The sequence below is a fragment of the Globicephala melas genome, chromosome 8 (genome assembly GCF_963455315.2).
Source record: "Globicephala melas chromosome 8, mGloMel1.2, whole genome shotgun sequence".
Taxonomy (NCBI): domain Eukaryota; kingdom Metazoa; phylum Chordata; class Mammalia; order Artiodactyla; family Delphinidae; genus Globicephala; species Globicephala melas.
In genome coordinates, this window is record NC_083321.1 from 52123404 (window position 1) to 52148380 (window position 24977).

At 39.8% G+C, this 24977-nt stretch overlaps 1 protein-coding gene across 1 annotated transcript; it reads left to right on the top strand.

Annotated features, from left to right (window-relative positions):
• Positions 1 to 93: 93 nt before the first annotated feature.
• SPCS2 (signal peptidase complex subunit 2) lies at positions 94 to 24525 on the top strand. Its single transcript, XM_060303706.1, has 5 exons — positions 94 to 244; positions 11797 to 11880; positions 12694 to 12853; positions 17608 to 17743; positions 23744 to 24525. The coding sequence occupies exons 1-5, from the start codon at positions 131 to 133 to the stop codon at positions 23928 to 23930; spliced, it is 681 nt and encodes a 226-aa protein (XP_060159689.1). The 5' UTR covers positions 94 to 130; the 3' UTR covers positions 23931 to 24525.
• Positions 24526 to 24977: the final 452 nt, after the last annotated feature.

Here is a 24977-nt window from a genome sequence, read left to right on the forward strand (position 1 = left end):
CGCTGGCAACCTCGCGTCAGCCAGCCCCAGCTACGGATCCCGATGGACTCCGCGCGGCACGTCACGCTGTCAGCTCCAGCCAATCGGCTTCGGACAAGTAGGAGGGGAGGGAGACGCAGAAGCAAGCAAGATGGCGGCGGCGGCTGCACAGGGAGGGAGAACTGGTGGTGGCGGAGGCAGTAGTGGGGCTGGAAGTGGTTCCAGCTGTGGGACAGGCAGTAGCCGCAGCGGCTTGCTGGACAAGGTGAGAAGTCGGTTCTTGGGGGCAGGCGAGGCCTGGGGACGCCCGGGAGGCGGCGAGCCCCCTTTCCCATCCTCGCCCCCCCTTCTGCGGCTTCCCAGGGGGAGTGCTCGTCGGGCCCACAGTGGGAACCCTGCGGGCGCTTATAGCCAGCTCCCTACACACCTCAAACCCGGGCTCTCTCCTCTTTAGGACTTCATTACTTCTCAGAAGTGATCGGTCCTTAATGCCGGCCACTACAGCTTCTTAGGAATATTCGATTATTCTCACATTTCAGTGCAGCCATCGCTTTTTCCTTGGTGGTGCTGGGGGTCACTGTTGAATGTGCCCATTTCACCGACAGGGAATTGTGAATCCTGACTGAATGAAAGCCGCTGTTCGAAGTCAGTAGCCTCCAGTCTCCCCATCACGACCGCCACACTTGCGTGCTGCTACATATTCCAGAGTGCTTTGGGCCTTTTGCTTACTGAAGTTTCTAGGCGTTTTACCTCGATACGCCGAATACTGAGCTTCGAGTATTGACTTCCCCTACGCGCTGACAGGAAACCTTTAAGATTTATCTTTTTTCCTCTCTCCTTCACCCTCCCCCTTCCTTCCCTTCCCCCTCCACGCCAAGTGCCCTAGGTGAATCGTATTCATGAGCTTGTTACCTGCTCAGGCTTACCTCTTCTTCCCCTCTACCCATCCAGTTGTGGTTTTTTGTTTTGTTTTTTGTTTGTTTCTGTTAATGTGGTCCTAACAACAAGGGTTTAAAAGAAAAGAAAAAAAGGCAGATTCTTTTCCTGGGTTGGCCCTTCTTGCCCTTTGCATAGCATCTCGAGAGAAACAGTTGCGTGTAGGTCTGGGTCCTAGTACTGGTTCTGCCTCTAATTAGCTGTGTGACCTTGAAATGTGCTTGTTCTCCCTGTGTTTTGTTTCCTCATCTGTAAAATGAGGGACTTAGCCTTAATGTACCCTAAGGTTCCTTCCAGTTCTCTCATTGTAGGGCCCTAAGCCAGTTTGATGAGAAATGTTAAGCATGGGGTCTTTAACATAGTAAATAGTCAGGATTGTTTACTTTAATTGAAAACAGCTTTCAGACTTCTCTGTGCTTAACACATGGTAGGTGCTTAAGAAATGAATACATGATCATATTGAGGGGCTTGGATCCAGATCTTTTTGCTTCTCTTTTTGGGTGTCATTGGTTTTGAATTACATGGTTCTCACACTCTTAACCCTTCTTAAGAGATAGGAACATGTTCTGGGAGTTGGGATGGTAAATCGCTCCAAGGTGTGTGAAAGTGTTGAGAATTGATGGTCATTTTCATACACAGATCCTGCCTTCCTGCTGGGTGAACACCTCATGGCCTATGTTTATTCTGTCCCATTGAGTGTTCTTGCTCTTTGCTCCACTTGGATCATCACCAGCAAACATTAAGCATGGACAGTCTGCTAAGGCAGTGATTACTGAAAAGTGTATGGCATCAGTGCGTTTTGGAAGAACCTGCGTTTGGGGGTCATAAGATTTGGGCTTTGACATAGATCTGCTAGTTTCAAACTGTATGAAGATTGGCAAGTCATTTAACCTCACCAAGCTTTCCTTTCTTCACCTGAAATATTAGGGTTTTGGGGAGAATCAAATGAGATGATATACGTTAATGATCTCTGTAACCTATAGTATCTAATACAGAGGTGTAATGGCAGAGGAAAAGAATCCAGAATCCTACTGCCAGAAAGTACTCAGTATAGCTGAGTATAGGACATGGGGTACCCAAAATATTAAACATAAAACTATTTGGTATTCACATGTGTACTTTTTAGAGAAGTTAAAGTGAGAGAATGATTCCTGAGATCTAATTGATAAGGGGATGAGAGCCCTAGGGAAAGACCTCATGTTTGAGAGTGGAACTGGGACCTTATTTTGAGAGAGAGACAGAGACAGACAGCCTACCAGTTAAGAATGTCCTTGAACAAAGGTACACGGTGCCTGATGTTTCTCAGGTACTGTTGACTGACTGTTCTCTAAGACAGGGGTCCCCAACCCCCAGTTCCTGTTAGGAACCAGGCCGCACAGCAGGAGGTGAATGGGGTGCCAGCGAGCAAGGCTTCATCTGTCACTCCCCATCGCTCGCATTACGGCCTGAACCATCCCCGTCCACCCACCCCAGTCTGTGGAAGAATTGTCTTCCACAAAACTGGTCCCTGGTGCCAAAAAGGTTGGGCACTGCTGCTCTAAGAGACCTGTAATGACAAATAGGTAGAATCAGATGAAGAAGGGCATGGATTGCTTGAAGTAGAAGTAGGAAGGAAGCCTGTTGAAGGTTTTTGAGCCTAATATATAAAGTGGTTTTAGAAAAGTTATTCAAATAGTTCGGAGTGGTAGAAATTAGAAGTCTTCTAATAAGTCTTCTCATACCATACTAGTATATGGGGTTTAATATAAAAAGAAAGACAAGTTTGAGTTCTAGTGCAGCATGTTAAAAACTACATGGTCTTGGATAAGTTTGATATCACTGAACTTAAATGTCCTTATGTGTACATTGTGGATGCCCATACATATGGTAGGCTTGTTGTAAATATTAAGTCATAATATTGGTAAATGTTCTTTGTACAGGGCTATAAAAATAGAATGATAAGGTGAGGAGAACCCTAACTTGAGTAGCAGAGATAGATAAAAGGCCTCAGAAAGGAGCACTTGGCAGAATTAACTAAGAAGTGAGGGGCCGAGGAGAGAGAAAATAAGTCAGGAGCTGTTTAGGTGCTTTTTCTTGGAGAACTTCATTTCAGCCTTACATTGAGGTGTTTTTCCTCTGAAGTCTCTGGCTTTATTGCACATGGGAATTCAGCTGTCACTTAATATGACATACTGTTTTATATTGTTCTACCAATTTGTCCAGTTTCCCATGAGACGTTCTCTATAGTGATCAACACAGAATAAATACTTGGAGCATTGAATTTAGCAGAGAAAAAACTTCAGATCTGCCACCCCAGTCTTCAGAAACTGCCTTAGAGGATGATGCCTCTATTTGAAAACTGAGGGTACTGTGGAAGAGAAAATGGGGAAAAGATGTTACTCTCAGTGGAGCAGGAGCTGAATGAATAGAGAAGCTTTTGCTCTGTGGGAATGAGAGGCTGTTACCTTACAGTTTCTTTAATTTGATTTGTCTTGATTTTTTTGGAGGGTTTTTATTTTATTTCTTGCAGCTTTGGTTTTACTTGCCATGAAGAAATGTAATAAAGAGATGCAAATGTGCTTGTAGTTTTCCCTAAGCAGATGTGAGTTTCTGCTTCTATGAAACTGACTTTGAGAACAAAGCAATTTTAGTTTCCTGATCTTAAAGATAGGTATGCAAATATAACCTTCCAGCTTCCATCACAGAATAACTTAGATCATTGCAGTAAGTTATTTTTCCCAAAATACATCAAAGCATTTTGTTCTATGTAGCAGGCTATAAAAATTGTTTGCTTAATTTGTTTTGGCTATTAAAATAGACATGTGGCATTAAAACATGCTTTCCAGAACTATATCCAAATTCTTTTAACCTCATAGTTGGATTTCTGTCTCCTGGCTGGATTTTTTTTGGCTATTAAAATTGTTCTGGCTATTAAAATTGACATGTGGTATTAAACCATGCCTTCTAGAAGTTATATCCAGGCCCTTTTAACTTCATACGTGGATTTCTGTCTCCTGGCTGAACTGTCAACCTGATCTTAAAGTACCCCTTTTATACCTTAGTAGCTGAGAACGTAGGTTCTGGAACCAGGCTGGCTGGCTGGCTTTGAATCCTTGCTCTGCCACTTAACAGATATATGTTCTTGGGCAAGTTAATAAATCTCTTTGTATCTCAGTTTCCTCATCTGTAAATTGGGGATAATAATAGTATTTACCTTAAAAAGTGGTTCCTGGCACATAGTAAGCACTCAGCAAAACATGTATAGCTGCCACTAACTAGCTTGTTACCCTGGATTTCAGCTTCCTTAGATAATATTTTTTATAACATACGAAGACTGTCTACATCAGACTTTCTTGGGGTTTTAGTAAAAAATAGAGATTTCTGGACCTCATCCCAGACCTGAATCAGATTCTCTGGGGGTGGGGCCTGGACAGCTGCATGTTTTCACACATAGCTGTTTATTTATTTATTTCCTCTACAGTTTAACAGGTTAAGAACTAAGGGGTTTTTTTCTTGTTTGGTTTTTAACTATTCTGCTTAATCAATAGTGATTTCTCGAAAATGTTTATAATGAAGAGGCCTTGAAGTTCATGTGTTCAGCCTCCTCATTTTATAGACATGGACACATGGAGAGGGGAAGATGAAGCAACTTGTCCAAGAGCACACAGCGAGTTAGTTACAATTCCAGAACCTGGCTTCCCAGCTCTTAATCCAGTACTCTTACCTTACTTAGTACATTGCCTCTCATACTGGAGCAGACCATGTGCTAGCTAATGTAGTAGTGGAGAGAGCATCTGTTTTGAAGTTGGAAGACCTAGGCTGAAGCCTTGGCTTTGTCACCCACCAACGTGTGTCCTTAGACAGGTCTTATATACTCTTTTGCTCTCTTCGATGGGATCTTAGCTTGCCAGACTCGAACAGGGTAGTATGCCTGTACCCTAACCCAGCTCTGACAAAGAGGGTGAACAGTTTTATGGCAGTACTGTGATGTGTGTGTTTGTGTTTAAAGAAACAAGATGCAGGCTTTTAACACTGTTTTGCAAACTAAACTTTAAAAGCATCTCAAAACTCATTATTTTTGACTTCATCAAAATTAAAAACCTTTTTGTGTCAAAGGACATTATCAAGAAAGTGGAAAGACAGTCCACAGCATGAGAGAAAATGTTTGCAAATCATATATCTGGTAAGGGTCTAGTATCTAAACTATATAAAGAACCTTACAACTCGATAATAAAAAGACAAACCAGTTTTTAAAAGAATAAAGGATGTTGGAGTTCCCTGGTGGCGCCGTGTTTAAGAGTCTGCCTGCCAATGCAGGGGACATGGGTTCGATCCCTCCGGGAAAATCCCACATGACACAGAGCAACTAGGCCCATGCGTCACAACTACCAAGCCTGCGCTCTACAGCCCACGAGCCACGACTACTGAGCCCATGTACCACAACTACTGAAGCCTGCACTACTAGAGCCTGTGCTCCACAACAAGAGAAGCCACCACCATTAGAAGCCCACACACCGCAACAAAAAAGAACCTGTTATTGCTTCCCCAACATTGATTTTAAAAAAAGCAAAAAAAAGGATAAAACACGTGAATAGATATTTCTCCATAGAAGATATGCAGATGGCCAGCAAGCACATGAAAAGATGCTCAACACCATTAGTTATTAGAGAATGCAAATCAAAACCACAATGAGATACCAGTCGTATGGCTATAATAAAATAAGAAAAATAACCATTATTGGTGAAGATGTGGAGATATTGGAACCCTCCTACATTTCTGATGGAATGTAAAATGATGAAAGTTAAGAAGAGTTACCATATGACTCAGCAGATCCCACTCCTAGTTATAAACTCAAGAGAATTGAAAATGTGTGTCTACACAAAAACTTGTACACATGATCACAGCAGCATTATTCACAAAAGCCAAAGGGTGGAAGCAACCCATAAAAGTGTGGTATATCCATGCAGTAGAACATTATTTGGCCATAAAAAGGAATGAAATACTGACACATGTTACAACATGGATGAACCTTGACGATGTTATACTAAGTGAGAAAAGGCAGTCACAAAAGGCCACATATTATATGATTCCATAGATATGAAATGTCCAGAATAGGCAGATCCATGCAAACAGAAAGTAGATTAGTGGTTGCCAAGGCTGGGGGTGGGGTGGTAGTAATTGGAGTGACTGCTTATGGGAATAGGGTCTCTTCTGGGGGTGATGAAAATGTTCTGGAATTAGATGGTGATGATTGCACAACCTTGTGAGTATAATAAAAACCACTGAATTGTACATTTTAATTTATTTTTAAATTTTATTTATTTATTTTGGGCTGCGTTGGGTCTTCGTTGCTGCGTGGGCTTTCTGTAGTTGTGGTGGGCGGGAGCTACTCTGTTGCAGTGTGCAGGCTTCTCATTGTGGTGGCTTCTCCTGTTGCAGAACACGGGCTCTAGGCGCGTGGGCTTCAGTAGTTGTGGTGCACGGGCTTAGCTGCTCCGTGGCATGTGGGATCTTCCCGGACCAGGGCTCGAACCCATGTCCCCTGCATTGGCAGGCAGATTCTTAACCACTGTGCCACCAGGGAAGGCCAGAATTGTACGTTTTTAAATGGTGAGTTTTATAGGTGAATTAGATGTCAATTTTTAAAACATTCTTTTTATTTTTACAGGGTTTATGGAGTAACCTTTAAAGCTTCAAACTATTATTTTTTTAACTATTTACCACTATATACACAGTGGTATCAAAGATTTTAACAACCTCTATCAGCTCAAGTCCCTTCTTTAGCTGTTGCCTGCACCATCTCTCTGTTCTGACCTCCGTCTTGTCAAATCGTAGTGGTTTTTCTTATTACCTGGCCTTAAGTATTTGACTCATCGATCACTTCTTTCTTGAAATATTATCTTTATGTGGCCTCTAGAACACCACTTGCCCTGGTTTTCCTCTTTCTCCACTTATCTGTCTTTATTGTTGTTATTTTTTCTTCTGACTTGTAAATATCAGCAAGCCCCTGGCCCTCTCGATGTACACTCATCCCAAGGAGATAAACAGTGTCATGGCTTAGATTCCATCTTTAAGTTGATGACTTCCACATTTATATTTACAACCTAGACCTCTCCTCTGAGCCCAGATTTATATGTCTAAATGCTTGCCATCTCCACTTTGATATCTGTTAGGTATGTTAGACTTAAGTAGCCAGATCCAGTCTACTTACCTCCAGTTACTCTGGTGTTGCCACTGATACTCATGCTCATAATTATCGTGTGGTCATTTCTAACTTCCAACTTAACTCTAGTGATAACTGCAGCCAATAATAAGCCACTATTAAGCAAGTAATTTTCTTTGCAATATTTCTTGCCCATTTTTATAAAAAATAGATGGAAATTGAAGATTAAGTATGTTGCCAGGAGCTATAATATCTCTCTTTGAGATATCCTGGTATTTCTTAATTGGAATCTAAATTAGATGACAGTAAGCATTCTCAAGACAGACATCGTTTGCTCCCCAAATTGAACATTTTTTCCTTATTTTGAACTTACTGCTTTCTGATCTTTTGCCAAATGTGTGCATATGGGAGGTAGGGGTATGTATTTCCAACTCAAATAGTATCTCAACTTCTGAGTCTGCCATCAGTTTTCATAATCTTATTTTGGTTTAGAAAATTCTGAAATCAGTGTAACTGTAGAGCTTAAACATCTCAAACTCATCATATACAAATGGGTATTTCTTCTTTTTCCTCCTCTGTTTCTTCTCTTGGAAAACAGTATGACAGCTCAGAGAGTTATCTAAGCCCGGATTCTAGTAGAATGGTCATCTCTATCTTCTCTTTTTGATGTTTCTTGTAACTAGTCTGATGTTAAGTCCTGCCAATTCTACCTCATAAATAATCCCCTTTCATCCCCTTACTGCTGCTCTGATTCAGGCCCTGCATCTAAATCAGGCCCCATCTGATGTGTTTATCTCCATTGTTACTCCCCTCCAGACCATCTGCTAGGTTGCCACTAAAAATGACTTTTTTAAAAAACATAAGTTTGATTGTGTTGTTCACCTGCTTAAAATATTCTCCACTGCTTGTTTCAGAATAAGGTCCCAAGTCCCCTAGCCTAGTAAATAAGGCCATCTAGGATATGCTCCCTCCGTCATGTGCCTCATCTCCTACTACCTTCCCCCTTTGCAGCCTACATCCACTTTGTAAACTGAGAGAGACCAAAGAAGAGAGAAAAAAGGTTTATTAATTTTTCTTAGAGCCATGCTCAGTTCTTTTAAAATCAGAGCAGGGTCCTTCCATTGGCACAGCTCACTTCTGGTATCCTTCATCTCTTCAGTGTGAATTGAGGAATCCTTTGAGTCTTACTGCCCAGTTGTCAAGCTAAGGAACTTTATGAAGCAATCCACGGAGGTCTTTATCACTGCATAACTTTACTTCTGTTTTCACTGCTATTAAAATCTTTTTATTATTCAGATTTGCAGTGGAGAATAACTGAAGTGAGTCTTTGTAATGTTCTATCAAAGCCATCAAATGCATAATTTTTGTGTATAGTTCGTCATCCAGGTCTGGCATCAATCAGTGTGCTGGTTTGATAAAGTGTTTTATGTTGATAGTGGCAGGGAAGTACTTTCTTTAAGATAGGACTTTTTGAACTGTATTTTCAGTCAAATAGCAGTTGGTTTTAACTGGAGGAAAATGGAAAATTCCAAATATTTTGTATCCTGCAGGTTTTGTTGGCATATTCAAGATTAAAATCTTTTTAAGATTTTTTTTTGTTATTAACTATAACTTATTAGATAAGAATCAAGATACTTTGTATGGCTGTCACTTCAGCAGTCTGTGTCCTTTTGTTTTTATGGCTAATAATTCCTTTCCTTATATTTTGTGGGAAGCAGTGTAGAATAATGAAAGAGCACAGGTTTTGAAATTATGAAAACTTGATTGAGTCCCAGCTTTACCACTTCCTAGCTTTCACCTTGGGCAAATTTCTTAAACCCTTAGTGTTATCTGTAAAAGGAGGATGCTAGTCAGTTTGGGCTGCTCTCACAAAAATACCATAGACTAGATAGCTTAAACGACCAAACTTCATTTCTCACAGTTTTGGAGGATGGGAGGTCTGAGATCAGGGTGCCAGAATGGTTGGGTCTAGTGACAGCCCTCTTAACTGGTTACAGACAACTTTCTTGTATCCTCATATGGTTAAAACAGAGTAAAAGCAGGTTCTCTCATGTCTTTTTATCAGGGCACTAATCCCTTTCACGAAGGCTCTACCCTCATGACCTAATTACTTCCCAGAGGCACCACCTCCTAATACTGTCACATTGTGGTTTAGGATTTCAATTTACAAATTTGAGTGGTGGGAGGAGGGTGGAGATGATGGACAGGGGCTGGAATAGTAAACCAAGAAAAGAGTAAGGCATGGTATCTAAGAAAAGGGGAATTAGCCCAAGAGAAGGTTAAGGGAACTCCCCGGGTCATAGTAAAGGGAGATTCCAGGATGACAGTTAATACAGCAGGACTGGAAAGAAATCCACCTAGATTGAAGCAGTCCAGAAGGCTCCAAGAGAGACTTCTCCAGGAAGATGAAATTCACAGAATGCTGAATATGATTGCAAATATTGAAAGGAGAGTTAAACAATTGAGGGAGAATTTGAGAATATATTGGTGAGAAATACCTTGTAGGGTTAAAAACAGCAACAAAAACAATAGTAGCTCCAAGAAAAGCAAAAAGCTATGCAGGAAAGAAAAAGTAATCCTAATATACATGACTCATCTGTGACTAGCATTTATGGTCATATTGTAACCTCCAAATAATGGTCTAGCAAAAACTAAGGTATAAGACCAAATCAATATTGATCTACTATAACTATATTAAAAAGATGGTGAGGGAGGAGCAGGAAAAATAAATGAGAAAGTGGCAGGGGATGAAGTGGTTAAATCTCATCTTTCATGGTGAAAAGTCAATAGATTTAATGCTAAGAACTGAAAATAATAATATAAACTTTTTTTTTCCCCCAGAGATGTGGATACCCAAAAAATCAGCCAAAGGAGTTGAAATTAGTGCCTGTCTCTGGAGAGTGGAAAATGACAATAGAAAGAGTCTTAAGGGGAGGGGAAGCAGGACTGCTATTTTTTTTTTTATAACTTACAGAACTCTTTAAACCACGTGTATATATGTATGATGTTGGTGCAAATAATAACTAAGTAAGTCAATACTTGTGATTGTGCTCAATATACACATATCTATAATACACAGGAGGGAATGCAGGGAAGAGGAATTGTGTGCAGAGTTACCACATCCTTACAAAAGGAAGGTAATTTGCACTTAGGGTTGAAGAAGAGAAGAGTGAGGAAAAGAAGGTAGTCCTGAATAGCAATAGAGAGTACATGACCAGGATCGTACATTTTAGTTGATGGGCAGTTTTTGAGAATGATGGAAAATGTCCATTTTCCTGCCTTTTTTTCCAGATGTATCTCTGTACTACAGCAGAGATGCTATTTGCTTTGATATAGGCTAAGGTTTTTCATTTACACAGAATGGATGATGCTCCTATCTCTTCAGAAATCAATTATAAACTTTCTTGTTTATGTAATTCACTGGAAATGTTCCTGTACCACTTACTGAAGATCCTTCTAGGTACCGGTGGAGTTAGAGCTGAGACTATTTTAGCACATGTTGTAATGGCTTCTTCTCTGTTTTATCCCCCAATATTGCCAAGAAGTTATCCTCTGAATTGTAGAAGCAAGTTTCTTTTCTGTGATGCACTGCAGGTAGTGATGGGTGGCTGGGTTTCTCTGAGAACATTTTTTTTTTTTTTTTTTGGAATGAGCCAAAAAATTTTTAATGACTTTGATTCACAAATAATTCAAATTCTGTTATGGATTCTGGCTATACAAGTTCTTTCTTTTGCTTGCTATTGTCAAAATGGGATTTACTAAACTAAGTGTAAGCGAGCTATTTAGCTAGATAGCCTGTGAATTTCTTCTTGGTTCAATTTGTGTTTTTTAAATTAAGTGTCATGTTTGATTTGTAGGCTGGCAGGCTATGAGAATCATCATTACAACATGCTTCCACTAGTAATTTTCTCAAAGAAAATTCTTGTTTTTTTGAGACGTAAAGGGGAAAGCCTTGATTGAGTTTTAATCACTTGAGGTATGACTGTTTTAGTTCATGTTTTTTCCCCCAACAAACTTCACAGAATAGTTTTTCTTTTTTGTGTAATAGTATATAGAATCACAAAATTAAGTTTGATGAATTATATTTCTACACTCCTTTAAAATCTTCTCACGTTTTACGATGTTTGTTCCATCTTTATTTCTTGTATGCAGCATCTCTGAACTTGTTCTCAGTCAGAACAAAGTCATGTACCTAACTGGTGATAGGACTTAGTTCAAAATGTTCTTTCCAACAGACTACACTGGATTTGCTGTTTTCCTACAGTTAAGACATGCTGATAAAATATAAAAGTTGTTAGCAGACAAAAATGTATTAAAGGAGACCTTTGTCATTTTGTTAGCATCCGAAAGTTCATGGATGTATATTGTCTGGATTTTGTAGTCACAGAATGAAAGGATGAACAAGTGCAATTCCTTTCTATTCCCACATTTTTGTAAAATGGGGATGGGATATTTGAGTTCACACTATAGTCTCTGCAGCCTATGTAAGTGTTCTGGTTTTGGCCTTGTACATTTGACTTTCTAGCATGCAGACTGGCAACATCATACGAGTACCACCAGATTCTAGTGACCTAGTCTCCTTCAACTTCATTTTCAAGTGTTTTGTCTTTTAGCTGTCCAACATCAGAAGAGAGAATAAATGTTATATATACTTGAGAATGCTCTTAAGGAAGTAGTTCATTTTACTTTTAGTAAGATGCCATATCTCTTAACGCACAACTTATCTGTTTGATTTACAGTGGAAGATTGATGATAAGCCTGTAAAAATTGACAAATGGGATGGATCAGCTGTGAAAAATTCTTTGGATGATTCTGCCAAAAAGGTACTTTCTTTGGGGGTGGGGAGCGGGGAGTCTGTTACTATGTATACAGCTGATGGCACATCTCTTGCAGGGTTTTTTCCTTCTATGACTTAGAATGACTTTAGTTTTCAGTGTTAGGAATTGAGCCAGAAAGCATTTTCTAAAATCCTTACAGTGTATATAGGGGAACAGGTGTTAAAATATAATTGTTAGTTCCTCAAATTTCTCTTCAGAATCTCTAATTTTTGAATTCCAGAAAGCTGGTAATCTATCATTTTTGAGGTTAATTATCCTAGAGGCAAGAGGGTTGAGGGAATATAGGGCATTCAGCCATGATGGGTCATCTCTGTATTTTAAAAGGGAAAAGAGGGCTTCCCTGGTGGCGCAGTGGTTGAGAGTCCGCCTGCCAATGCAGGGGATGTGGGTTCGTGCCCCGGTCTGGGAGGATCCCACGTGCCGTGGAGCGGCTGGGCCTGTGAGCCGTGGCCACTGAGCCTGGGCGTCCAGAGCCTGTGCTCCATAATGGGAGAGGCCACAACAGTGAGAGGCCCGCGTACCGCAAAAAAAAAAAAAGGGAAAAGAAAAGTTTAGCTTCATTCTAGGGAGATGAGGATTTTAAAAAGAAAAATGTATGAGAAGTTGATGAACTTTTTCTCTGGGATCTTTGTAAACAGGTTGAATATTTTTTTTGCTCAGAGTGGCAAAATTCTGATTGGAGATAACAACTTGATCATTTATATGATTAACATAACTTTCATCATGGAAATTAAGAATAAAAGCAGATACAAAGAGGGAGGTATTCCTATTAGCTTGCTTCCTTCTTCTTCTCACTAGGTACTTCTGGAAAAGTACAAGTATGTGGAGAATTTTGGTCTAATTGACGGTCGCCTCACCATCTGTACCATCTCCTGTTTCTTCGCCATCGTGGCTTTGATTTGGGATTATATGCACCCCTTTCCAGAGTCCAAACCTGTTTTGGCTTTGTGCGTTATATCATATCCTTTACGCTCAGGTTTGTTTTCTACTGACAGTTTTTTAAAATCTCTACTGGTACTCTTCTCTGCTCCTTACAAAAAAACAAACTTTCATCTTGGGGCCTGCTCATGTTACGATTTAACATTATGAAATGTGAGCATCTGTAAATTTATGTCATAATTATCATTGATATTTTAGATTCAATACAGTTATTTTATCTTTAATTCTGTTTAGTTATTAATGTAGAGGTTATAATCCAAGTGTGAGCACCTAATAGGAAAACACATAGGAATAGTGAGACCCAGCTCGTCTCATTTCTAGCCTAGAACTTAACCCATTAGACCAGGTTGCTTCAAGCCACTCATGCCAGGGTATAGGTATACCTCACTTTATTGCACTTTGCTTTATTGTGCTTCATAGATAGCGCATTATTTTTTTTTACAAATTGAAGGTTTGTGGCAACCCTGTGTGTTGAGGAAGTCTGTTGGCGCCATTTTTCCAACAGCATTTGCTCACTTTGTATCTCTGTCACATTTTGGTAATGCTCACAATGTGTCAAACTTTTCCATGATCATTATATCTGTTATGGTGATCTGTAATCAGTGATCATTGATTTTACTATTGTAATTGTTTTTTGCGGCACCACAAACCACACCCATGTAAGACAACTAACAATTTAATGGATAAATGTTGTGTGTGTTCTGACTGCTCCAGACCAGTCATCTCTCCATCTCTCCCTCCTCTGGGCCTTCCCTATTCCCTGAGTCACAGCAGTATTGAAATTAGGCCAGTTAATAACCCTTCAGTGGCTTCTAAGGGTTTAAGTGAAAGGAAGAGTTACATGTCTCTCACTTTAAATCAAAAGCTTAGAAATGATTAAGCTTAGTGAGGAAGGTGTGTTGAAAGCTGATATAGGCCAAAAGGTAGGACTCTTGTGCCGGTTACCCAAGTTGTGAATGCAAAGCAAAAGTTCTTGAAGGAAATTGAAAGTGCTACTCCAGTGAACACATGAATGATAAGAAAATGAAACAGCCTTAATCCTGATATGGAGAAAGTTTTAGTGGTCTGAATAGAAGATCAAGCCAGCTACAAGATTCCCTTAAGCCAAAGTCTAATCCAGAATAAGGTGCTAACTCTCTTCAATACCAAGAAGGCTGAGAGGTGAGGAAGCTGCAGAAGAAAAGTTTGAAGCTAACATGGGGTGGCTCATGAGGTTTAAGGGAAGAAGCCATCTCCATAACATAAAAGTACAAGGTGAAACAACAAGTGCTGATGTAGAAGCTGCAGCAAGTTATCCAGAAGATCTAACTAAGATAATTAATGAAGGTGCGTATATATACTAAACAACAGATTTTCTTCAATGTAGGTAAAACAGCCTTATATTGAAAGAAAGTGCCATCTAGGACTTTCATAGCTAGAGAGAAGCTTCAAAGGACAGGCTGACTCACTTGTTAGAGGTTAATGCAGCTGGTGACTTTAAATTGAAGTTCTTGCTCATTTACTATTCTGAAAATCCTAGGGCCCTTAAGAATTATGTTGTATCTTCTCTGCCTGTGCTCTATAAATGGAACAACAAAGTCTGGGCGACAGCACACCTGGATGACAGCACATCTGCTTACAACATAGTTTACTGAATATTTTAAGTCCACTGCTGAGATCTACTACTCAGAAAAAAAGATTCCTTTCAAGATATTACTACTCATTGACAATGCACTTGGTCATCCAAGAGCTCTGATGGACATGTACACCAAGATTAATGTTGTTTTCATGCCTGCTACACAACATCCATTTTGCAGCCCATGGATCAAGGAGTAATTTCAACTTCAGGTTTTATTATTTAAGAAATACATTTTGTAATGCTGTAGTGCCATAAATATTGATTTCCTCTGATGGATCTGGGCAAAGTAAATTGAAACCTTCTGGAAAGGATTCACAATTCTAGATGCCATTAAGAACACTTGTGACTTATGGGAAGCAGACAAAATATCAAACGTTAACAGGAGTTTGGAAGAAGTTGATTCCATCCCTCATGGATGACTTTGAGGGGTTCATTACCTCAGTGGAGGAAGACACTGCAGATGTGGAAACAGCAAGAGAACTGGAATTGGAACTGGAGCCTGAAGGTGTGACTGAATTGCTGCAATCTCATGATCAAACTTTGACAGATGAGGAGTTGCTTCTTGTGGATGAGTAAAAAAAGTAGTTTCTTGAGCTGGAATCTACTTCTGGTGAAGATGTGAAGATTTCTGAAATGACAACAAAAGATTCAGAATATTACATTAACTTAGTTGATAAAGCAGCAGGGTTTGAGAGAAGATTGATTCTAATTTTGAAAGAAGTTCTGTGGGTGAAGTGCTATGAAATAGCACTGCATGCTACAGAGAAGTCGTTCATGAGAGGCAGAGTCAATGAATGCAGCAGACTTCATTGTCTTATTTTAAGAAACTGCCATGGCCACCCCAGCGCTCAGCAACCACCACCCTGCTCAGTCAGTAGCCATCTGAACATTGAGGCAAGACCCTCCACCAGCAAGAAGATTACTACTCGCTGAAGGCTCAGATGATGGTTAGCATTTTTTAGCAATAAAGTCTTTTTTAATTAAGGTGTGTACATTGGTTTTTTTAGACATAATGCTACTACACACTTAATAGACTACAGTATATGTAAACATAACTTTCATATGCCCTGGGAAACAAAATTTGTGTGATTCAGTTTATTTTGACACTCCTTTATTGTGGTGGTCTGGAACCAAACCCGCAACGTCTCCAAGGTATACCTGTTTTAGGAAAGGATCAGATTTTGGAGGTTCAGATCTGTGTCAGGTTTCCTTGAAGCTGAGGGGCTAGACTGGGAGTTACTGAGCATGAGGTATAGGTGTGGCTTGTGTAACAGCTAGAGAACCTGGGTTTGAAATTTCAAGTTGTTATTGTGATAATTACTTTTTGGAGACTGTTTGAATGCTGCTAACTTATAAATATGAGTAATACACACTCAGAATTATTGTAAAGATCAAATGAGAGATTTTATACTATATTTAGAATATAAAGTTAAATATGTTGATAGTTTTCTTGTGGTCCCCACTCCCTCCTCCCCAAGTCAATCTATACATACTGAACTTTTCTTTTTAACTTAAAAAATATATTGAATGTCTTTCCATATTAGTATATATAGGACTGCCTCATTCTAAATAGCCACCTCGTGCTATTGCATGTCTGCTATGTACTGATATGTACTAGTTGTTGAAAACAGATCATTTTGGTAGGCAGTTTACTTTTCATAACAATCTTACAACCACCTGAAATATTTCTAAAAATTCCACTTTGGGGATTTTTCTTCAGAGGCAGTTAGAAAGCCATCGAATAAAGCAGGTCCTGACCAAAAGTGGTATTATCCAAATTGATCTCAGATTATAGTCACAGAATTTACACCTTGACTGCTTACAGTATCAGATAAATCATCCCAGTATGAACTTTTTCACTATTAAGGCAGTTCAAAAGAATATGCCATAGGTTCTAGAGACAGTTCTCAAAAGAGTTCCAAAGATCTTTGAACAATGACAGCAACCTTATTATAATTATATGGCCTCCCAAGAGAACGGCCTTGATGGAATTTCGTTTGTTTGATTATATTTGTTTAAAACAAAACGTGATCTTGCCATTTTTATAATCATGTCATTTTTATATGTAATAATAGTACCATTATAAATGTCTTCTGTGTGGTGTACACTAAAAATATATATACCATCACTAAATCTCATGACAATTCTAAAAAGTCAGTTTTATCCCCATTTTAGAGGTGACAGTATTAAGCCTTGGGATAAGGAGTAATTTGTCAAGGTTACATTGGTTAAAAGCCAGAGTTCAAATCTAGGACCACTTTACTCCAAAGCTCATACTTTGTACTATACTTTCCTGCCTGTCCCTTATATAAAATTTAAATGACACATGTACACAAAGCTCTTTTGCCAGTTTCTGGCACACAGGTACTCAAGTATGATAGTTAATACTGTCAAAAACTGAGTATAGGGCTTCCCTGGTGGCGCCGTGGTTGAGAGTCCGCCTGCCGATGCGGGGGACACAGGTTCGTGCCCCGGTCCGGGAAGATCCCACATGCCGCGGAGCGGCTGGGCCCGTGAGCCATGGCCGCTGAGCCTGCGCTTCCGGAGCCTGTGCTCCGCAACGGGAGAGGCCACAACAGTGAGAGGCCCGCGTACCGCAAAAAAAAAAACAAAAAAACAAAACTGAGTATAATAATAAGCCTACATGTATGGAGGAAGTAGTTGTCCTTCTCGTAAACTAAATTGTGGTAGTCGCCCAGCTACCTCATTTGGTAGAGCATGAGACTCTTATAGTAAACTAATTTGAAGTCAGTTTTCCTCTTTTAATGACCCTTGAAATTGGTTGAGTGTGGTCAAGTCCACTGTGATTATTAGTTTTGTATTGTATGGAGAAATAAGCACAAGTCTTGACAAACTAGGTAATAGAGGATCTCTTTATATATGTTGTCCTTGAACAGAAAGATGAGAGCTGATTTATGCCCTGTACCTTTTTCCTTTCTTGTTTTTTGAGATGTTCTTTGCAGAACTAACCAGAGAGAGCCTTGCTTCTCTTGCATAAAATAGGGATGAAAATGAAATAGTTAAATTTTCAGTGTTTTTACAGCAAGACAAAACTGTCTTCTTTAGGCCTATCATTATGAAAGTTTTTGTAGCCCTTGCTTGTCAGTTTGTGTTATTTCTCTTTTGTGTGTATTTTCCCCTTAACTTTATCTGAACCTATTTTGTGATGATGGGGATCCTGACCATTTATACCTCATATAAGGAGAAGAGCATCTTTCTCGTGGCCCACAGGAAAGATCCCACAGGGATGGATCCTGATGATATTTGGCAGCTGTCGTCCAGTCTCAAAAGGTATGACTATCCTCACAGATTCTTAAATCCTGCTGTTGGGTTTTCTCTGGGTGTTAGTCATTATCAACAGACTATTGTATGCCTACTCTTTGCAGATCATAGTGCTAGTCATATAAAATGAAGAAAGGATTGTGAACTAGAAGGTTTTCCTTTGTATTGCACTTCTGAGATTCCATTATCACAGAAGTGCTCTGAGGATAAATTGTGGGAGAAAGTACGTTGGTGGAAGAATAAAGAATGATTTTCTTTTTCCTTGTGGCCAATAAACTGAGCCAGTTAGAAGAACTATAAACTATATATGTATCTGTAAAGGCCAAAGGTATGAAGTCAGTTGTCTTTGAAGAACCCCATTAGCTTCTGTGTCTTCTGTGATCCTGACTGCAGTCTGTGCAATCAGGAATCTCTGAAACAATGCACTGGGCAACTCAGAGAAGCACAATTCAGTCAGCAATGGGTGTAACTTTGTGCAGCTGACACCTCAGGTCTTTCTAGGTATCTAGAACTGGGTTCAAATTCCAGCTTGTCTCTTTCTAGCTGTGTGACTTTTCGTATATCAGGTAAACTATTTGAGCTTTAATAGAGTAAAAAATGATTCGTACAGTTTTTGTGAGGATGCCAACTGGTATATATAGTTGACTCTTGAACAACAGGGGTTTGAACTGCGTGGGTCCACTTATACATGGGCTTTTTTTTCCAATAGTAAATACTGAAGTACTGCACAGCCCATGGTTGGTTGAATCTGCAGATTCGGAACTGTGGATACAGAGGAACCACCTATATGGAGGAGTGACTATGAGTTCCATACACATGGATATTCAACTGCGCAGAGCATCAGCACCCCTAACACCCTCTAACACCCTCCCCCTGCCCCCATAGTGTTCAAGGGTCAGCTGTATACCAAGCATTATGAAAGATGGCATCTGTTGAGCATTTACTATATACTAGGTATTGTGCCAACTGCACCGTCTCATTTAAACCTTAGAACAACCCATTTTAAAGATAAGAACCCAGGTCCAAAGGGTTTAATGAATTATTCCAGGGTTATAGAGCCCAAAAGTGAATCTAGCCACATCTGAACTCATGCTCTCAGTCACTATCCTAAAAACACATGGTATAGTTCCTAGCACATAGTAGGCTCTCAAATTTTAAGTACAGTTACTCACATATATGAAGGTAAGTATAGCATCAACACCAAACAGCCTCTCATTACCAGCTTGTGGAGATATCTGTAAGGAGGAGCAGACCTTCATTCTGACGTTGCACCTGAGTTCTTATCTCCTGGCAGGACTCATAGCTGCCATTTTGGTCTCAGCTGTCATAAATCTGCACCCTGTGCCAGGCCCCTAAAGCAGAGTTTCAGAATTCTAGACCCTAGCAACATCTTGATTTCATTATTTACATGCTGACTTAAGTATCTTTTAAACAGCTTTATTGAAATATAGTTCCTGTACCATATTTCACCTATTTAAAGTAGTTCAGTGGTTTCTAGTGTTTTTAAAGATGTCTACAACCATCACCACAGTCAACTTTTATTTATTTATTTATTTAAGTTTTGGCTGCGTTGGGTCTTCGTTGCTGTGCACAGGGTTTTTCTAGTTGCAGAGAGCGGGGGCTACCCTACATTGCAGTGTGCAGGCTTCTCACTGAGGTGGCTTCTCTTATTGCGGAGCACTGGCTCTAGGCGCATAAGCTTCAGTAGTTGTGGCACACAGGCTCCAGAGCGCAGGCTCAGTAGCTGTGGCACACGGGCTTAGTTGCTTTGCAGCACGTGGGATCTTCCCGGACCAGGGCTCGAACCTGTGTCCCCTGCATTGGCAGGCGGATTCTTAACCAGTGCTCCATCAGGGAAGTCCCCTACAGTCAACTTCAGAGCATTTTTATCCTCTCCAAAAGAAACTCTGTACCCTTTAACAATCATCTCCCTATCCCCTCATTCTCCCAACCTGAAGTAACCACTAGTCTACTCTGTACATTTCCCTGTTCTGTTTATTTCATATGAATGGAATCACGTGTAATATGTGATCTTTTGTAACTGGCTTCTTTCACTTAGCATAATGTTTTCAAGGTTCAGCCATGTTATCAATATTTCATTCCTTTTTATGCCAAATAATATTCCATTGCATGGATATACCACATTTTGTTTATCCGTTTATTAGTTGAGGAACCTTTGAGTCATTTCCACCTTTTGGCCTTTAAGAATAATGCTGCTGTGAACATTCATGTACAAGTTTTTGTGTGGACAAATTCTCATATACCTAGGAGAGGAATTGCTGTATCATATGGTAACTCTTTTTAATTGCTTGAGGAACTGCCATACTGTTTTCCAAAACAACTGCACCATTTTACAATTCTTCTAGCAGTATATGAGGGTTCTGATTTTTTTCACATTCACTGCTGACTTTTACCAACTGCCACATTGTTGGTGCCTGTAGAAAGGAAATATGCCACCTCTGTTCCTTCTTGCTGTAGTGAAATACAGGCTCACTCCTCTTTCCTTAGAGGTGGCTCCTGGCTCATTGGCACTCTCTTTAACATAACTCCTTTCAGAAGGCTTGATTGATGATTTCAGTATCCAAGTAGATGATTACTCCAGTACTCTGGCCTCTTAGTTTTACTTCCTCTCCTCTGATTATCTTGTTTTCTGCCATGTCTTAAATACTTATTTCCCTGGACATACCCTAGATCTTGCTATTACTGATAACTAATTACCTTCAATAACTTCATTTTTAAGTATCCCACTCTTTGACCATTGCTTTATATTTTTCTAGTTTATCTCCTTCTTGTTCTCTTGTCCCAGCAGTTCTTCAGCCCCAGTGGCATCCATAATCCATTGAGCCTACCACCTTTGCCCTGGTCCTCTTCTCTTCATTGTCTCACTTCCTCCTTACCTAGCTTAGATTCTGTGGCATTTCTGTAGTGCAGTTACTCTCTCACTGTCCTAGAGGATCTTTCATACCTTCTTCTCTATCCTCAAACCTCTTGCCCTCCTCCCCCACTTCACTCTCAGCTTCTTTTGTTTCTGGGAAGATAGCAGCAGTCAGAATTCTCCCATCATTATCCACTCACAGTGCTCATCATACTCTACCTTCTTTCTCAGTTCCTGTCTGAAGCCTCTTCTCTATTTGTCCACTAGATTCTATCCCTTCTCATTTACTTGATGTTTCCCTTTCTGCTTGGTTATTCTTCCTGGCATACAAATATGTTGTAATTTCTCCCACCTGAAAAGTTGTTTTTCTTTTCACACATTCTCCTCACATGGTCTTCTCATTTCTCTGCTCCCCTTTTTTCTTCTCCCATCATCTCTTGGATTTGCATATCTTCACTTCTCTTTCCTCATTGTATTTGACCTGTCAGCGGCATTTGAACAGTGGATCACTCTCTCCCTGTTAAATTTGTTTTTTAAAGTAGGCTTGTAGGATACTGTAATCTTCTAATTTTCTTCTTACCTTAGTCTCTGTTCCTTAGAGTCCTGTGTGATTCTTCATTATCCCGTCTCTGAATTTGAAATGCCACTAGTGCTCGTTCCTAGCAGCTCTTCTCTATCTGTATTCACTTACTATGTGTAATCTTATCCAGACTTTCAGGACTTTAAATACCTTCTATAATGATGAAGATCTCTAAATCTGTATTTTCATCCTAGACCTTCTCCAAACTCCAGCTATGTCCCAGATTTCTGTTTGACATTATATCCTAATAAGCGTCTCAAAATTAACATATCCAAAACCTAACTCTGCTATCCCTTACCTAAACCTGCTTTTCCCCATCTAAATAGATGGCAGCTCCATCCTTCTAGTGACTCAGGCCAGAACTCTGGAATCATTTTGACTCCTTTATCTCAATCCTTTGAATAGGTTGTCAGCAAATTCTGTCAGCTCTACCTTCTAATTATATTCATTCTAACCACTTAGTATCTCCACTGCAGCCATCATCTCTCAATTAGGTTACTGTAATAATGTCCTAATGGACCTCTGCAGCTGCTCTCCCTGCCCACAGTCTCTTTCCAGTACAGTGGGCAGAATGATCCTTTTAAAACATCAGGCAGATCAACTCAATCCTCAGCGCAAAATCCTCTCACATAAAGACTGAAATCCTAAGCATAGCTTAGAAGTCCATGCTTATCTATTCTCTGCAGCCCCACACCCATGGACACACACTCCGCATCTCCTGTGGCTTTTATCCTGTCCCTCTCCATTCTGTTTGCATTGGCCTCCTTTCTGTTCTTCAGACATTCTGGGCACGTGCTTACCTCAGGGCCTTTGCATTTAGTGTGTCCTCTGCCTGGAATATTCTTTTTCCAGATAGCTTGTTCTCTTACCTCTTTAGGCTCTGCTCAAACATCTGCTTAGTGAAGACTTTCCATATTTAAAAGAATATCATAATTTTTATTTTATTGTTCCCTCACACAGCAAGATAAAAGTCTCAAAAGACACATTTGTCTGTTGTGTTCACTGATGTATATCCTTAGCATCCAAAACTGCCTGACATATATGGTTAGTCCTGAATAAATATTTGTTGAATTAATGAGTAACTTTTTAAAAATGCATTAGATCGTGTCCTGCCATCAGAGCCATGGAACTGAGCTCAAAAGTTCAAAAATTACTGTGATATCAGTTAGCAGCAGTTGATCAGAGCTTGAGAAAAATTTTTGAGGTGTTGAAAATATTCAAGGACCTTTACTCCTAGCTATCCAGGTTGGAAGTAACTGGCTAGACAACAATTTATTGAGCTGTGATTTTTTTGAGCACTGGTTAATGATAGGCACTGTTATAACCATAACAGTGATCCTGAAAAATAGGTGGTGCTTTTCCTGTTTTAAACATGCAGAAAAAAGCAGAGGCTCAAGCCTCTGCTTCCTCTAAAGATAATACCAGCCTGACAGTCCACCGAATATGCCCTAATTAAATGGAGACAGAAACAGGTGCAGTTGCGGGGAGAAATGTCAGCCTGCCAGGGGTTGATGTTATAAACCCTCTTGAATAAGTAGAGATAGTAAAAGCCTTCAAGATACCTTAAGGTGTAGCTAAGGGATCTCTGGAGTTCATGTAGTAAAAGATATCCCTGACCTGGTAGAACCTGGAACTAGATTGATTACAGGGAACAAGGACTGAGCAGCCTGGAATTGGGGAACATCTGTGAAAACAAGGGTTCTTCATTTATCAATAAAAATTTGATTGCCCAACAAACTCCAAGCTAAGAATAGAAAATAAGACAAAATCCTTGCCCTCAAGAATCCCTGAGACAGGGACTTCCCTGGTGGTCCAGTGGTTAAGACTCCATGTTCCCGATGTAGGGGGTACAGGTTCGATCCCTGGTCAGGGAAGATCTCGCATGCTGCATGGTGCAGCCAAAAAATTTAAAAAATAAATTTCACAAGTGATACGTGAAAATTTAAAAAAAAGAAGAATCCCTGAGACTAGTGAAGAACAAAAATACGTAATTATCATTTCAATAGGTAATTTCACTGACAGCATAGGAGCCTGTCATTAGACCTAGCAGATGATAGGCACTGAGTAATTGGGTTGACTATTAATTGACGGTGCATGGATGACAAAGGCAAGACATCTAACCCAGTTTGGGAAGGTTTTCCCAGAAAAGTTCATGCCCAAGTATGAACTTAACAAATGGGAACGTTTGTTACAGACAAATTAGTCTCACTAATGAGTGAGACTGGAGAAAAGTGTCTACTAGGAGTACTCTTCTAGCATAACAACGAAGCAAAGCCCAGCAGTGAGAGAAGATGGTCCGTGTGGTTTAACAATCTATGACAAGGTAAAGGAGGCACATAGTAATTAAATCAGGGAAGACATGGCAACGCCTATGAACCAGAACTTCTATCCTGAAGGTGCCCTGGAATTTTTTTTTTTTTTCTGGAAAGGATAATGTTGTATGTTCCCTATATCACTGGTAGCCAGCTCAGCCCTATTTTTCAAAAACACTTGGTGCTCTGTTGTTACTGGCTGAATGTCTGTGTTTGGTTTTTGATTTGTTATCTTTGCTTAGGTTCGATGACAAATACACTCTGAAGCTGACCTTCATCAGTGGAAGAACAAAGCAGCAACGGGAAGCCGAGTTCACCAAATCCATTGCTAAATTTTTTGACCACAGCGGGACCCTGGTCATGGATGCATATGAGCCTGAGATATCCAGGCTTCATGACAGTCTTGCCACAGAAAGAAAAATAAAATAGCCACTTCTAAAAGCAGCCATCTTTTGGCTGGATCATGCTGAATTGAGGGGTGAGGGAGAAAGAAACAGAACTTAATATGGATAAAGTAAGAAATGTAAAAAATGTCAGTTTTGTCTTGAAATTTTAGTCCATTCTGTATAAATAGAATTTTCTAGCTCAGATATGAGAAGTTGTAGCTCTGATATCTAGCTGTAGCCTCTTTGGTCTGCTGATTGCATTGTTTTGATTTGCTTTTCTGGAAAAGCATTTTTGCTAAAAACCATACAGACTTCCTCCTTCATACCTAGCAGTACTTTATATAGTATAGCTTTGTGCCATGCAGCATTTGAAGACTCAGTTTTTTAAACTGTTAACCTGTTGCTGACTTTACTGTGTTAATTCCCATTTCAACAGCTGTTTCCCTTAATTCAGAATACAACTTCTTGTGTATGACAGTTTTCCTTCACACACCATTTTTGTGGGTGTGTATATATCTGACTTGGGGAGAATTGGGGAAAAAAACCCACAGCTTTTTAATTTGTTTAAAAGAGACTTTCTGCCTGTTACATTTTGTGCTCTTAACCAATTAAAGAAGCCAATGGCATTTTTAGTTTTATTTTGTCTGTTTTCCACTAGTATATCCCTGTTGATTTGTTTGTGCCCTTTATCAACTGCCATTTTCTAAAATTTTTTTCAATAAAAGGAAAGAAGATGTGAAAAAATGGAGTCATAGTCTTGATGGAAGGAACAGAGCAGCACATGTTAACAGTTTTACTGCTATAGGTTCCTTTTGTTCCTAGGCTGTTTCACTGGTCAGAGGCCCTTGAGAACCTGTAGGTGAAGAACTGCTAGCTTTCCAGTGGTAACAGTGATGACACTCAGTACTTACGTTGTGCCAGGTACTTTACATGTATTAACTCACTAGTGCTCACAACTTTCCCAAGAAAGTAGGTACTGATATTATCTCCATTTTATAGGTGAGGAAACAGAGGCACAAAAATTGAATAATTTGTCACAAGGCTAATGTTAGAGCTGGGATTTGAACCTGTTGTGTCTGGCTCCAGAGTT

Coding starts and splice junctions, on each gene's coding strand:
- SPCS2 (XM_060303706.1), top strand. CDS start 131: ATGGCGGCGGCGGCTGCACAGGGAGGGAGAACTGGTGGTGGCGGAGGC. Junction 11,881..12,693: donor TGGATGATTCTGCCAAAAAG/GTACTTTCTTTG, acceptor TCTTCTCACTAG/GTACTTCTGGAAAAGTACAA. Junction 17,744..23,743: donor CTGTCGTCCAGTCTCAAAAG/GTATGACTATCC, acceptor ATCTTTGCTTAG/GTTCGATGACAAATACACTC.